Raw genomic sequence first — 14,906 nt, 5'->3', positions numbered from 1 at the left:
GCTTTTTTTTTTACAGCCATAAATAGTGATATTTTTACACTGCTTGTTCTTCAAATGCTTAAAATGAAGCTGTTGATGCTTTCCATTTTTATTGTAAGCAAAAAGTAAACTCTTGAAAACCATCACAACCTAAAATATGGTGAAAATGAATTCAGTGAAAGGGCCCAATGCTGCAAGTGGTGGAAATTCTCCAGAGTAGGGCAGGTCAGCAGCATTTTCCTCACTGATTCTTTTCCACTTGTCAGTCTGAAAATCAAAAGGTATTGGAAGTACCAGGTACTCTTTGCATTCTGTAATCCTGAAAATCTCAATGTGGAGTCTGGAAAAGAGAAGTAGAAGAAAAAGCAGTTTGGGTTAGACTTTTGTTTTTGAAAGTTTGGCTAAGCAAAAGCAGCTGGTGGAGAGCAGCCAGGATGGAAAGAGGAGCTTGTGGTATCCAGGCATTAGGGAAAAATGGGAATGAAGAGGCCCAGAGCAGTTTTCCTGCAGAGATCAAAGGGAGCAGGGAGAGCTGGCTGCTGCTGGAGCAGTCCCAGGGAAGCTCCTGAGAGCTGGGGGTGTCCTGCAGAGGATGCTGCCCTGTGGGCTCAGCAGGGAGGGCTTTTCCACAGCAGAGTGCAAAGTTTGGAGTTTTGTTCCTGTTCATCCAGGTCTCCTGTCACTGGAGCTTGATGCTTGGCTTGCCTGAGCTCTGCAGGCACTGGAGAATTCCTTGGGTGCTGCAGTGCCATGGACCCCCAAACCCCAAAGCCCAATGCATTTCTTTGTGGGATTTTTCTTACATGGTTGCTGTTCAGTTTTTTATTTCTCTCCCACTTTGGGGCTGGTTTAACCTCCCAGTTCCAGCCTCCTGCTGGTGCTGCTATGCCAAATGTCCAAGTTAAGAAAGAGCTGGTGCTGTGATAAATAAAAATGCTTGGATAAATCCCTGCTCCATGCTGATGATTGTCCCAGGAGGGGCTGGGAGGAGGCCTGACTCCATTTCCAAGGCTCTGGCCTCAGTTCCTACCTGCTGGATAAGGGACACACCAGTAACTCCTGTGTCTCTTGAGGTGCATCAGGATGTCTGGAAAAGCCTGGGAGGGTGCCACAGGCATGGCAAGCAGGATTTCCTGGAGCTCTGAGCAGGCTGGGCTTGCTGGGAAGCCACAAACCCCATGTGGTCACCACGTCCATCTGGCCCTCCTGCTCAGGGTTTCAGGGTTTGAGCAGCCTTGGCAAACCACGAGAACCTGATTTCCTTGTGTCTCATCAAAGGGTTTTTCTTTTTTTAAACACTTATTGAAAAATCTCTGAAATGCTTCAAGCTGACATCTTAATGTATTTATGACATTAGCTGCTTCTGCTCTGGAATGGTTGCTCTGAATCTCTTTGAGTCTGGCTGTTATTTTGAACATGACTAATTCCCTGAGTGACTAAGCTCTTAGATAATAGGAAAAATTCATCAAGTTATCTCGGGCTCCAATAGTTTCTATTGTTATGAAAAGACGACTTAGGAAAAAAAAATAAATAAAGATGCTTATTATGTAATATGGGCAGGGAGAGGAAAGACAAGTGTTAGTAGGGACTGGCCAGAGTGCTGTGGCTGGGAAAGGCAGGAGTGCCTTCTTTTAGTCTGAATTATCCAGGAGCCAGCAGGTGCAAGGAGAGCAGAAAGCCCTCTCAGCACCAGGTGCAGGAGATTTCAGTCTGTCTTATCCAGGAGCCAGGTCCAGGCTGTGAAATCTGCAGCTTAGTCTGGATGGGAAGTGAAGAGTTCCTTGTGTGGAGCTCTGGTCTGTCCCACTGAAGCCAAGGGTTGTGCTCTTGTACAGAAATGTGTTCAGAGGGGATCCCAAGCCTTCCCTTCCAATTCTGCCAGGCTGCAGAATTCTTTGGGAGTGACCCAGGGTAAGTCTGGACTGCAGCACACCTTGTCTGTGTGTGATTGTTTGAGGCAGCACCTGAAGCACCCACCCCTCCTGCAGGGACATGTTCTGGGCAGCACAACAAACCTCAGCTCCATCCCCTGGGGTTTTCCCTTTGGTGCTGCTGCTCACAGCACAGAGCTGCCAGTGTGCTGCTTGGAGCACAGAGCACAGCACCAGGTGCCTTCCTGTGCCTGTGTGCAGCCATGTCCCACACAGGGGGGACTGATTGTCCTGTCATCCCTCACAGCAGGGTCCCTGTGGCACAGCCTGTGGCATAGCTGGTGTCCCTGTGGTACAGCTGGTGTCCCTGTGGCACAGCTGGGGTGTCTGTGGTACAGCTGGTGTCCCTGTGGCACAGCTGGGGTGTCTGTGGCACAGCTGGGGTCCCTGTGGCACAGCTGGGGTCCCTTTGACCCCTCACATTTGGTGTCCCTGTGGCACAGCCAGTGTCTCTGTGGCACAGCTGGGTCCCTGTGGCACAGCTGGGGTACCTGTGGCACAGCTGGGGTCCCTTTGACCCCTCACATTTGGTGTCCCTGTGGTACAGCTGGGTCCCTGTGACCCCTCACATTTGGTGTCCCTGTGGCACAGCCAGGGTCCCCTTGGCTGTCACACATTGTCACCAGCTGCAGGAGGGCAGTGCTGGCCGTTCCTGGAAGGCAGCAGCCTGTGCTCACTCTGTGCAAGGGATCCCACTGAGCTGGGAGAGGGAATGGAGCCCCATGGCATTCACCTGCCTCGCTTGGAGAAGAGGAGAAAAAGCAGGAAAAGGCTCTAAACTTCTCTTTGAATGCTGGTAAAAATGAGTGCTCTGTGTTCTATTCATACACCTACTGCTATCCATTTGGATCCCAACTTCATTAGGTTGGCTTGCACTGGTTTCTTCATTAAATGAGTGCCAGATTCAATAGGCTGCTCCCTCTCCTTTTTTTCGGGAGGCAGAGAGAGGGGGAGAAAACGATTTCTGTGAAACACATCCAATTCTCTGGGTTAATTTGTGTGAAGAACATGAGACCCATGGGTCAGCTTCTTAATGAGATGGTTTTTCCTTTTCTCAGTGTCTTGCCAGGGAGCAGCCCAGGGAAGCCAGAGCCAAGTGTGGCTGGAGGGGGGTGAGGAGGCTGCAGGGAGCTCTGGCCGATTGCTTTTCCTCCTCATTCCCTTGCAGGTGCTGAAATGCACTCTTTGATTTTCATGCCAAAGACTTTCCCTGTGCCTGTGCAGCTGAATTTCTCAGGGACCCCACTGGGGGCACTGACCCTGAATTCAGAAGGGTTTAGTTTTAGTTTCTAGCAGGTAATAATTATTTTTTTTCGCACACCACTTTGCCCAGACTTGTGCTGATGTGAAGATTCTGCAATTTCATGTCAGAGTGCCTGGAGGGAGCGCTTGTCTTCCTCCAAGGAAGGGACTAGCTTTGGATTTTTCTGCAGTTTGGGCTTTGCTTTCTTTACCTTTTCTCAGGCTGAGCCCAAAAGCTGAGAAATAAAATTAAGGAGTAAAGGTCTCTGTGTTCTTTTAGGCCAGGGGCTGGTTTTGGTTGGTTTTTTTTTTTTTCCAGACAAGAAGAGCTTACATAAGGTTGAAACAAGCATCTGAATTGAATTTAAAAGTTCCTTTTAAATAAAACTTGCTCAGCCCCTGAAGTCTTTCTCTGTGACCAGGGTAATTGGTGTTACCACATCTGATTTCTGCAGTTTTTGAGGAGGGTTTATTTTCTGTTTCATCACTGGCAATCTGAAGATGCAGGCTGGAGTGTGCAGCAGATGCAAGGAGAGCAGAAAGCACTCGCAACACCATTGCCAGGGGCAGGAGATTTTAGTCTGTCTTAATGCTTTAAGTTCAAGTAAACTTAAAAATAGAAATTTGTTGTTCTCACTGCAATCCAGAGGAGCACAATGGGCTCAGCCCCCCCAGCCAGGCTCTCTATGCCATTCCAGCATGCTCTGTGCAGTGTCACAGGTTCTGAGGCACTGATTCCATTGCTGCTGGGGCTCAGCTGCACCTTTTGCTGAAATTCTTGTGGGTTTTCTTCATGGGACACTTGGAGCAGTGACCAGGAAATGCTCAGGTGCTTCCCATGGCCTCTGAGCTCTGTGCAGCTCTTGGCCAGGTGATCCTGCAGGTGCAGCTGAATTCAGCCTCCAGCAGTGCCCTGTGTGCTCTGAACATTGCACAAGTGGCCTTAGAAACAGAATTTATTCACTTTCCAGCACTCCCTGCCTTGCCACAAGGGCATCTTTGCTTCCTGTGGTCCTTCCCTGCTCTCTCCCACATCCACCTTCTCTCCCACTTCACTGCTTTGCTGGCTCTCAACTTATGCAGCACCTTAGAAAGAGGAGATTACTGGAAAAAAGTCCCAAGTTTATGTGGACAGTGAGGAAACTTTCCATTTGAGGGATGGAGTGGACAGACAGGAGCTGTGGATGACTGAAAGTTGATTTTTCCCAGCTGAAGTCCAGATCTCTGTAAGTATTCCTCCATTTTGCAGTTTGGGTAAGGAATTTTAGGTGTTAGGAGATTTTTAAAGCTTCCCATGAAGCCATCCCATAAACATACAAGATTTTGGAGATTCTTGAGGAAAAATCTGCCCTTTGCAGCAGCTCTGCAGCTCTCAGGCTGGCCCAGGATGGAAAAGAGGGCTCAGAGAGGAGAAAGGAAAGGGAGGCAACTCCCAGCTTAAGGAAATCCTCCTTTTTGGAAACAACAAATCATAATCTCACTGGCCTTTAATCTCTGAAACCCCAAGTTTAATTCCTGCCTAGATTTAGAAAAAAAAAAAAAATTAATGGCTTTCTTATAATCTCTAATGGAGTGTGTGAGTCAGCCCTCACATGGTGTCCAACGTCACAGCAGTGTTTGTGAGCACCAGAGGCTGGGAATGGAGGAGCAGGTGCCCACACATCCCTGGTACCATGGCTGGCTGTTCCTTCTTGGGGGCAGGATTAATTCAGCTGGGAAGTTTAAACTTCCCTCGTGGTGCCATAAAGGCCTGGGCTGGATGCTCCAAGCGGTTTGGGGCTGACAGTCACCAGCAGTGTTTTCCTCTTGGCCATGGATTTCATCCATCCAGACCAATTCTGTTCCTGCTCAGAATCACAAGCCATGCTGTGATTTGTTTGAAATTTCCCCCAATTCATTGAGATTTATCTCCTTTGGCCAAAGGGAGCAGATTTGGGCTCCTCCTGTCCCATCCCAGAGCTTCCCACAGCAGCATGGTGGAATTCTCTGGTTAATTAAAGAATTTAGTGGCTCATTTTCTCATTTCCCCAGTTAATAGAAGGTGGAGCTGGCGTGTTGGGAAAACAGAGATACCTCTGCCTGTCCAGGAGTGGAGGGATCAACAGCAGGACAGGGAATTGGAGCTGAAACCTCACAGCTCCACAGCCCTGGACTGTCCTGGAGCCTCATTTGGGGACCAGGGACCTGTCCTGGAAAGGGAATGCAGGAGCTGCAAGCATCCCAATCCCAAATCCTGGCTGCTGAGTGCGAGCTGTGTTTGCTGAGCTGCAAGGAGTGGGATGTGCTAATTACTGGAGACATCCATTGGAGGGAGACGTGGTCACAGGGCTGAGAGCCCGGTGCGTTCTGCACGGGACGATTTGGATCATCATCCGCTGCTGTGGCTTGCTCCAAAATTCCTGTCTTGTAATTAATGTCAGTGTAGGGCCCCTGGGTGTTATTTGGGTGTTATTTGGGTGTTCAGAGTTCCCTGTCCGTGTGTCCCTGGGATGGATGCAGATACAGAGCTGGATGATGTGCTGTGAGCTCCTTCCCTGCCTGCTGTCCCTCCCGAGAGGTGCTGAAATTCCAATCTCCTTTCTCATCCATCACAATCCTGCATCACCGTTTTGGTTTCAGTTTGAAACTGGGCAGAAGCACTAATTTAGTGCAGTGGTTTTGGTTTGCTAATTAGAATTTTTTTGTTGTGAGATAGGATTAGGAGTTTAACAGGTTTAACTTTAAATGGTGCAAAGAGAAACTTTATTACTATAAACTATACGGAAAAAAAACTTAGAATAAAACTTCAGATCACTTTCCCTCCCACTTTTTTTCTTTCACACTGAAAACATATAGAAAACAACTTCACTATCTTTAAAATAGTCTTTTACCAATTTATTTGGGAGAGGAGACTTTCATCTTTAGTTTAAAGAGATTTCTCTACAATAACAGTTTTCTCGTGGCCTTGGTGTTACAGTGATCAGCCACCCAGGAGAATGGAATTCTGATCACTGTGTAAAAATCTCAGCAGGTAAAAATTTCAGGAAACCTTTACAAACCAGCACACTCACAAACTGTGCTCCCTAAAGCTCCTGCAGTTCTGCATGTTCTGTGCAGTGAGGGATGTGCTGTTTTATGTAACTGGTACAAATCTTCCCGTTCCTCCTTTTGCTCTCTACAGAACGTTAGACCAAACTTCCCAGGAAGAGCTGCACGAAGTTCAACTTCACTGTGGTTTTATATAAACCCCTGCTGTGTAGGTGTGCTTTATCTGAGAGAAGGTACCATGCACTTTTGTAGTAAAATTAACATTGAATGCACACAGAAGGCATGGGAAATTATATAAAGCAGCAAGTACTGTTGGGAATACTGCAAATATAATTTAAATAGAAGCTTCTCTGCAGTAAATCTGTTTGTGCTGCTGTTACACACACAGAGCCTCCTCTGGAGCCCCAAACCTGTCCCTGGGTGAGGTGAGGTACCTGGGGCTTTCCTGCCTGATTTTTTAGGGGGTGTTTCACCTGGAGAAGGGGATGCTGCAGCTGAGCATCCCTTGGGATGCAGCATCCTCCAGGCTGCAGCATCCTCCAGGCTGCAGCATCCTCCAGCCTCCCCAGGGCAGGCAGCACAGCAGTGGGGTCCCCACAGCCCCCCGTGGCTCCCGTGGTGGGGGTTTTGGGCTAGCAGCTCAGGAGGGGCTGGCTCTGTGTCTGTGACTCTGTAACTCCCTGGCTCTGTGGCTCTGTGACTCTGTGGCTGTGTAATTCCCTGGCTCTGTGGCTCCTTGGTTCTGTGGCTCTGTGGCTCTGTGACTCTGTGGCTATGTGACTCCCTGGCTCTGTGACTCCCTGGCTCTGTGGCTCTGTGACTCTGTGGCTCTGTGGCTCTGTGACTCTGTGGCTCTGTGACTCTGTAACTCCCTGGCTCTGTGGCTCCCTGGCTGTGTGGCTCTGTGACTCTGTATCTCAGTGGCTCTGTAACTCCCTGGCTCTGTGGCTGTAACTCCCTGGCTCTGTGACTCTGTATCTCTGTCGCTCTGTGACTCTGTAACTCCCTATCTCTGTGACTCTGTGACTCTGTATCTCTGTGGCTCCCTGGCTCTGTGACTCTGTATCTCTGTGGCTCTGTATCTCTGTGGCTCTGTGACTCTGTATCTCTGTGACTCTGTATCTCTGTGGCTCTGTATCTCTGTGGCTCTGTATCTCTGTGGCTCTGTAACTCCCTGGCTCTGTGACTCTGTATCTCTGTGGCTCTGTAACTCCCTGGCTCTGTCACTCTGTGTCTCTGTATCTCTGTGACTCTCTGCCTCCCTGGCTCCGTGGCTCCGTTTCTGCTCCGTGCCCTCCCCCGCGCTCTGAGTGGCTCAGCTCTTGCAGAATGCCATCCCCAGCGCTGCCAGGCTCGGTGCTGGCAGTGAACGCTCCCGTTGGGCTCCGGAAGTGTTCATTGAGCATGTGTGAGCTGTGCACCTTTGTTCTGGAGGTTTCCCAGCCTCTGCTGCTCCCCCTGCCCTGCCCTGGCTCCCCCGGCTCTGAAACCTCGCTGGCACTTCCAGGAGGCAGAGCCAGGGATGGGCTGAGCCTGCCGAGGGTCCCCGGGCCATGGGGGGGGGGTGTGGACCAGCAGAACATCTCACTGGGCTTCTTTTATCATTTCCTCTGGGCTCCACACCCCGGCTCCCTCTGTGCTCGCTGCAGTTCCGAGGGAAAGATAAACCGGCCATAAAACCTCTCGTTGTATGTTTTGGGGAAGTCGTTGCTGTTTCTGAGACTGAAACTGGAATTTCCTGGCTGTTTTTTGGAAGTTCAGGTTTATGTTTTGGAAAATTGCCTGTGTTGTTTTGGGAAAGGATGGCAGCAATAATAATAAATATTCCACATCTATTACGTGTTGGAACTAAACGATCTCCAAGGTCCCTTCCAACCCAAATCATTTAATGTTTGCTATTCTGATTAGTCTAAAATTACATCAGACAGACTGGCTCTCCTAAAAATGGATCCTAGATAGAAAAGTGAGGTTTGGAAGCTGGGGGTGAGGCAGATCCATCAGCTGGCAGGTGTGCTAACAGCCTGGGGCAGCTTTAAAGCAGCTTCCTGTGATTGTACAGGTGAAAGAGGCTTTTCACTGTGCTCCTGAATGAGAAACTCCCTGCCTGGACAGAGCAGGGGCCTCAGCTGCTGGAGAGACACTTACCAGCCAAAATAAATCACCTAAAGAACCCAAGCTTGTTTCTGATGCTGTGCAGCTACCAACACATCCCAGCACACACGTGCTCCAGAGCTGGGCAGGAGTGGGCAGGATGGTGCTGGCTGAGTCTGGCACAAACCAGTGGCTCTGAGTGGAGACCACTGAGGGAAAAGCTCCAGTCCTGACATGGGCTCTCCTTTTGATGGTGTTTGGGGTGGATACACAGGACCCTCCTGCTTTTGAGGGAGCCCTCTGGCAAAGAAAGAAAATTAAACCAAGTCTTGTGTTAAACAGCTGGGTTTAGTGTTGGTGGGAGTGGGGTAAGTACTCTACATTAATTTAAACCAAGCCTTGTGTTGAACAGCTGGGTTTAGTGTTGGTGGGAGTGGGGTAAGTGCTCTACATTAAATTAAACCAAGCCTTGTGTTAAACAGCTGGATTTAGTGTTGGTGTGAGTGGGGTAGGTACCCTACATTAATTTAAACCAAGCCTTGTGTTGAACAGCTGGGTTTAGTGTTGGTGGGAGTGGGGCTGGGGCAGGAGCTTCACCCCCTGCCCCTTCCCCAAACGCTGCTGCCCTGGAAGGACACTGCAGGACAGGCTGCCCCTTGCTGGTGGGGCTGGGGTTAAAACACGAAGCTGGCCAGGTTTAGACATGAAAATCCTCCCCAAGTCTCACGGTTTGCTGCAGGAGAAGCAGCGAGGTGCTCGTGTGGTGCCTGCTGGCCTCGTGTCTGTGTGGGAACGCTCGGAGGCGCAGCTTTCCTGGAAGGTGCCGTGCTCAGCCCCCGGATGCACATTTTAGTGCATTATGCATATGCATTGGCAGCATTTCTATATTTGTCTTTGTCTGGAAAATCATTTGCTTTTTCCAGCTGAGTGTATCTGCTTTGTGGGCATTGTGATGCCTCTCGGAGGTACCTGCTGGTTCTGGGAGCTGGGATTGGGCTTTGGGATAGCACCTGGCACCTGGACCATAAACCCTGAGTGTGTGTGTGTGGTTTTAATGTAGGAATGAGCATTTCTGGCTGCTGCCGAAGGAATAAAGATCCTCCATCTGTCCTCGCCCCCCTTTTATAGATCTCTGTCTGTAGAGTCAGAATTCAGATTAACTCTTAGATGGAGACAGCCAGCGCAGTGCTGAGGGGAAATGTCATAGGATTCCTGATGGGAGGACAATTGAACAGAGCTAAAACGTGATTCCCCCTGCCCAATTCCCACATTTCAGGCTCACAGCCAAATCCCAGGTTACCACGAGCCGCCTTTTTGTTATTTTGGCCTCTTTTCTCCGAGCGGGCTCTCGGCGCTCTGGGGCGCTTCCAGCGCATCCGCATCCCGGGGCGGTGCGGGGCGGGATGCGCACGGCTCGGAGCGCCGGGAGCCGCCTCGGAACCACCTCGGAGCCACCTTGGAGCTGCTTTGGAGGCTCCTTGGAGCTGCTTCGGAGCCGCCTCGGAGCCGGAGCATCCGAGCGCGTCGGGAGCGCGGGGCAGAGCCGCGGCTGCGTGGCGCTCGCTGTCGCGGCGGGCGGAAACCTCGCGTATTTATGGAGCCAGCGCTTCCTTCAGCGTTTGAGTGACAGGCAGGATGCCGTCGCTGCCTGGTCACTGGAGCTGATTTGTATGCGCCAGGGTCCGCCTCGCTCCGAGGGATGCAGCCGCAGCAGCTTGCAGAGCTGTCACACTCACACGGGCTCCGTATCTGCACTGGCTTGACGAATTAAAAAGCGAGCCAGCCAGCGAGAGAGAGACCCGGAGAGAGAGGGGGGACGAGACAGACAGAGAAGCTTGCAGACAGCGCTCGCTCTTTTCCTAAAGGAAGGATTTTGCATCCCGGGTGCTCACTGGTTGTGATGATGCTTCACTTAGCGGGCTCAGAATGAGCTAGAGACAGCAGATAGGGGAGAAACTAAAGGCAGAGCACACAGCATTACGAACCAACCCAAAACCAGGAACAGTTTTCTTCTCTATTCTAGCATGGTGGATGTATGGACAGTCTTACAGAGCAGAGGTTGACTTCTCCAAATCTGCCAGCCCCACACCTCGAACACTACAGTGTTCTGCATTGCACCATGACCTTGGATGTTCAAACGGTGGTCGTTTTTGCAGTGATTGTGGTGCTATTGCTTGTGAATGTCATACTCATGTTCTTCCTGGGCACTCGTTAAATGGATTTTTTCTCCTGAGCTGTTGGGGGCTACTACTACCACTAGCAATTCAACAAGAGAGCACGAGCGGGAGAGAGAGAGAGAGAAAGGCAAGAGAGAGAGAGAGAAAGAGAGAGAGAGATTTCTTACTGAGGGGGGAAACGCGTTGAGCTTCAACATGGCCTCGCTGTGATATGTATGACGTTGGTATTATTATCTCTCCCTAAATCTTTTGTCATGTCTTGTCTTTTAAGTATGCCTGTAAGTGTAGCTGCTTTTGCCGGGGTGTTAAATGTGATAAATAATAACAGCGATCCAGTCCTCCGTGGTTCTGTGCTAGAGCTGTGCTTCTTTAGGCAGCAGCAGAGTGAAAATGATCTGTCTGTGGTGAGCACTGGCTGTGTTGTTTTGCTTTCCTTTGAAATAGAGGCTCAGGTTAATAATAAGTGATTTTGTGTGTGATTTCTAGCAAGCAGTTAATGTGCAATGTCTGTGAGAGTAACCATGTAGGTGCCAGGTGAGAGGTGCTGGTGTGTGCAATGGAATCGAGCTGTGGGCATTTTTAATGGGGGGGGATGTTTGAGAAATCTTACTAAAGGATTAATTTTTTTGCTAAAATAACATTCAGCCACAAAAAAAAAAAAAAAAAAAAAGTGAGAGAGAAAAAAAATTCTACTTAATGTATTTATCTGTGTTACCTTGATGATCTGATTTGATTTCTCAAGATTCAACCCCAAAGCCTCCAAATTCTATGTCCACACTGATGTAACACAGCTCCTTTTTTTTGAGAGATGTGAGAGGGACCGAAACGTAACCTGCTGGGTTTTTATTCTGGTTGTATGTGGTTTCTGTCTCTGCAAATTGGGAAGGAAGGATCAAAGGGAGAAAGGGCAATGCAAGCTTTGTTTTTCTTTTCTAAAGCAACAGATACGGAGGGATTTGGTTTTGCTTTGATTTTCTAGAAATCTGATTTTGGCTTTTCTTTCTTTCATGTGTGTGTATGTATCAAATTTTGGAGAATTTATCTAAGAAAAATCTTTGCCCACCTCAAGGATAACGAGCTTTTAAGATGGGCTGCTTCGTGTGACTTTATTTACATTGATTTTCTGGACAATGAAGTGCTAAGTTGTGTATTCTGGGCTTGCTGGAAAGGTGTGCAGCAGTTAGAGGTGCTTCCAGCCCGAAATTGCAATGTTTACAGCTTGGGAGCAGGGCTGGCTGGGGGCTCAGTGGCAGCACGAGAAGTTTGGAGAGAATATGAAGGGAATGTCTGGAAAGAGTCTCTGTAAAACATCTCTCTGTTCTGTGCTTCTGTTAGAGGTCTTAGGGATTTTTTTAATATATTCTTTCCCCCTGCAGAAAAATCAGAATTGCATAGAACAAACAAAAATATCAGTTTGAAAATGTTTTTATCTTTTGCCGATGATCACTGGGAATTTATTGCCTTGATAATTTAATTAGTTCATGCTAATTCCAGCTGTCTGTTATTTATTTGATGTCCTCTGGAAAAAAAAAAAAAAAGATGTAACTGATGGATAAAGACAAAGCTGGAGGTTGGAGATGGAGACATGGAGTTATTTCCCAGTGAGGGTTTGTGTGCTGGGAGTTAAGTGCCGAGCAGAGCTCGGGAGCCGATGGCTTTTCCATGGTGGCACGACTGGAACCGGAGTTAAATCCAAAATATTTGACACTTCCAAAGTGCTTTTAGCTCTAAATAAAAGAGAAAAAAATTGTTCCCAGAGTGGGAACAATCATCCCCAAAAGCTTTATGGGACTTGTTTTAGTGGGGAGGAAAGGCAGGGATGCAGGGAGATGCTCTGGTGCCTGCTGGCTCCGTTCCCCCTCTGCACTTGTAGCTGTCTGCGAGAGGATACTGAGTCAATCTTCTCTAAAAAAACCCCAAGTGAATAAAATTGCTGCTGAGGATGGTTTGTGTTGTTAAACAGCTCAAATTTGCTCGATTTGCCTGTTGGCCATCCTGTGTCATTAGTTTTATAGGTTGCAGAATCTCCTGGAAAGGTAATAAATGAGCTGAGATCACCATGGAGAGGGAATCGATCAGGCAGCAGCCAAAATGATCCTTTCAGGGGAGCAACAAAGGGATTTGGAGGAGAAAGGGTGGAAAAATGAGCAAAAACCCAAGCCCAGAACTGACCAGTGAGTTGCAATGGGCTGTGAGTGTTTCTTTTCTCAGGGCTCTCTGGCACTGAGGTTCACCTTTCAATACGAGTTCTACGAGGAATGCCCGGTACCCGCCGCGCTTTCCTGGGTGCATCCCTCCATCCAGAGCTGTACTGCTGGGGGGATGTTTGGGAATGGCTGGTGGATGTTCCTGCTGTACCCAGGGCTCCTTCTGCACTGCTCCTGTGGTTCCATCCCTGGGCTGGGCTGTGCTGGGGCTACATGGGGAGCACCAGGGGTTGTGCAGGCTCAGCTGCCGGGAGCCGAGTCCTTCCCATCACGGAACGTGCTTGGGAGAATTCGTGTGGTTTTAGTACAACTTTTGTGCCTTTTGTCCTCCTGAAGGCTGGTGGAGTTAAAGAAGGGAAGTTAATGCAGAGCAATAGGAAAGTTGGCAGCAGCAAACTTTGTTATTGTAGCAGCACCGTTCTCGTTATCTCGGGTTTCCTGTTGGAATTCTGGGGGCAAAGAGAGGAAATGAGAGGTGAAAGAGTGAGGGAGGGTTGGCCTTGCTGCTTGTTTAGCTTGCTCTCTATTTCCCACCCCAGTGCCACCTCTCCAGCCCCTGCCCCAGACTGATATTTTAGTTTGGCAGCTGCAGTTTGGCATTCCCTGGGCTCAGTTCTCAAACCCTTCCTGAGCTTTTTGGGGTGACAGTGCTACCAGTCCCCACCAGATCCCTGTGCCCCCGAGTGGCTGTGCCTGCAGCATTCCGGGTGCCATTTGCACACTGTGAAATGTCCCTGGGATTGGAGTTTTCCGTGACCATCCAGGTCATGCTTGGGTCCCTGGGGGTGCTTCAGCCCCATTTCTCCACCTTTATGGGGATGCTCAAACCCAGGGATGAGGCAGAGGGATCGTTCCTTTAAAGGAATCTAAGCGCTGACCCTCTGGAAAATACAACCTCAAAGGAAAAAAACCCACAAATTTGTCTGCAAAAAGCGTATTTGTGATGCAATAACTGTTTCAGTGCTTGCTGCCGTGTGTTTGCTGAGGCTGGGTGAGGGGAGACTTGCCTTACTGTTGTCTGCTTAAGCAGAATTCGATGTTATTTGCCACAGGATTCATGAAAATGCCTCTGCCTGTATCATAGCAACCCTGTTTCCCACAGTCCATAAAAAGTCCATTCCTCCCGAGCAGCAATCTGCTGTTTTAAAGATTCAGGCCCCCTCCTGGGCATGGGGAAGGGTGATGTGCCCCTCTCTGAGCACTTCCCAGGAAGCTTCAGCCCCGGGATGATCCCGGCTTGTCCTGCCCGCACGATGCTTTTAATGCTCTTTCTTTAAGGCAGATCAAGCGCTTTCCTTTCGTGTTTCTATTCCTCCCCCCAGCCTGGCTATTTCCCAGCTCTGTTTCAAAGCTCCCACGGCAGGTTGGAGGGGATGGGACAGCTCTGAGGTGTGTGACGTGGTGGCTCTGCCCTGTGCTGGCTCTTGGCTTTTCCAGCAGCACAGCGCTGGATTTGGCTGTGCAGGGAGTGAGGATGTGCCCTGATGTGAGCCCTTCTGGGGGAATGCAGAGGTGCTGTCTCAGCCCCTCGGTGTGTTAAGAGCTGCATGTTCACCTGACTCCTGCCCCCATCTGTTTGCATAATTTGGTTATATTTCTTTTTGGATCAGGTATTCAGTACACAGCCCAGCTGCTGTGTATAATGTCTGAAGGAAAATTGCCAAAAATCCATGTAAGTTTTTTGTTTGGCTGTTTGGTTTTTTGTTTTGTTTCTTTTGTTGTTTTTTTTTTTTAAATTTATGGCTAGAAGCTCTGTCTGTGTTGTCATTTCATTTTGTGGTGCTTGTTTTGTATGCTCTGTGTGCTCTGTGTGCCGTGCCTGCCTGCATGTGTGTCCGTGTGCTCCGTGTCGGAATGATGATCTCCCCCGGGGAGGCTCCTGTGTTTTACATTTCCAACGTGGATTTTCTCAGCTGGCTGTGCTGACTGTGCTCAGTGAAATGTTGGGAGAGCTATTTTGGTAAAACATAAGGATTTGTCTCAGAGCTGGGGAGTCTCCAATGAGGAGAAGTTGGGAAGCTTGAGGAGAACTCCCAAATGTTCATAATTGTGTGAGAATTGTCCTGTTTGAAGAGGGTGCTTGTGCAGGGCTGCCAGAGGATGGTCCTGGCTTTGCCACTGATTTACTGATGGCCTTGGGCACGTTCCTTTGTTCCTTTGCTGCCTTGTGGCTTCTCTTGTCCATCTGGGCTAGAGGAATAGCACAGTGCTGATGTTCTGGGTGTCCATTTGTGCCTGGGGAACAGTGGCAG

General features: G+C 49.2%; 1 protein-coding gene across 14 annotated transcripts in view; it reads left to right on the top strand.

Moving 5' to 3' along the window:
* The window catches only part of ARHGEF9 (Cdc42 guanine nucleotide exchange factor 9), a 192,959-nt gene that overhangs the window by 76,193 nt on the left and 101,860 nt on the right, over positions 1 to 14,906 (top strand). For 2 of the 14 annotated variants that reach the window (XM_033072403.2, XM_033072398.2), the window contains exon 1: positions 9,886 to 10,660. The exons of 10 other annotated variants lie outside the window; for them this stretch is intronic. Coding sequence is in view for 2 of the 4 variants with exons in the window: in XM_033072401.2 (XP_032928292.1) it covers positions 10,659 to 10,667 (9 nt within the window). In the remaining 2 variants the exon portion in view is untranslated. Of the gene's footprint in view, positions 1 to 9,885; positions 10,672 to 14,906 lie in introns of those variants that run through there. 2 more of the 14 variants (XM_033072401.2, XM_033072402.2) reach the window with 2 other exon arrangements.

This window comes from Catharus ustulatus, chromosome 14 (genome assembly GCF_009819885.2).
Source record: "Catharus ustulatus isolate bCatUst1 chromosome 14, bCatUst1.pri.v2, whole genome shotgun sequence".
Taxonomy (NCBI): domain Eukaryota; kingdom Metazoa; phylum Chordata; class Aves; order Passeriformes; family Turdidae; genus Catharus; species Catharus ustulatus.
This window is presented reverse-complemented; position numbering and strand designations above follow the sequence as displayed.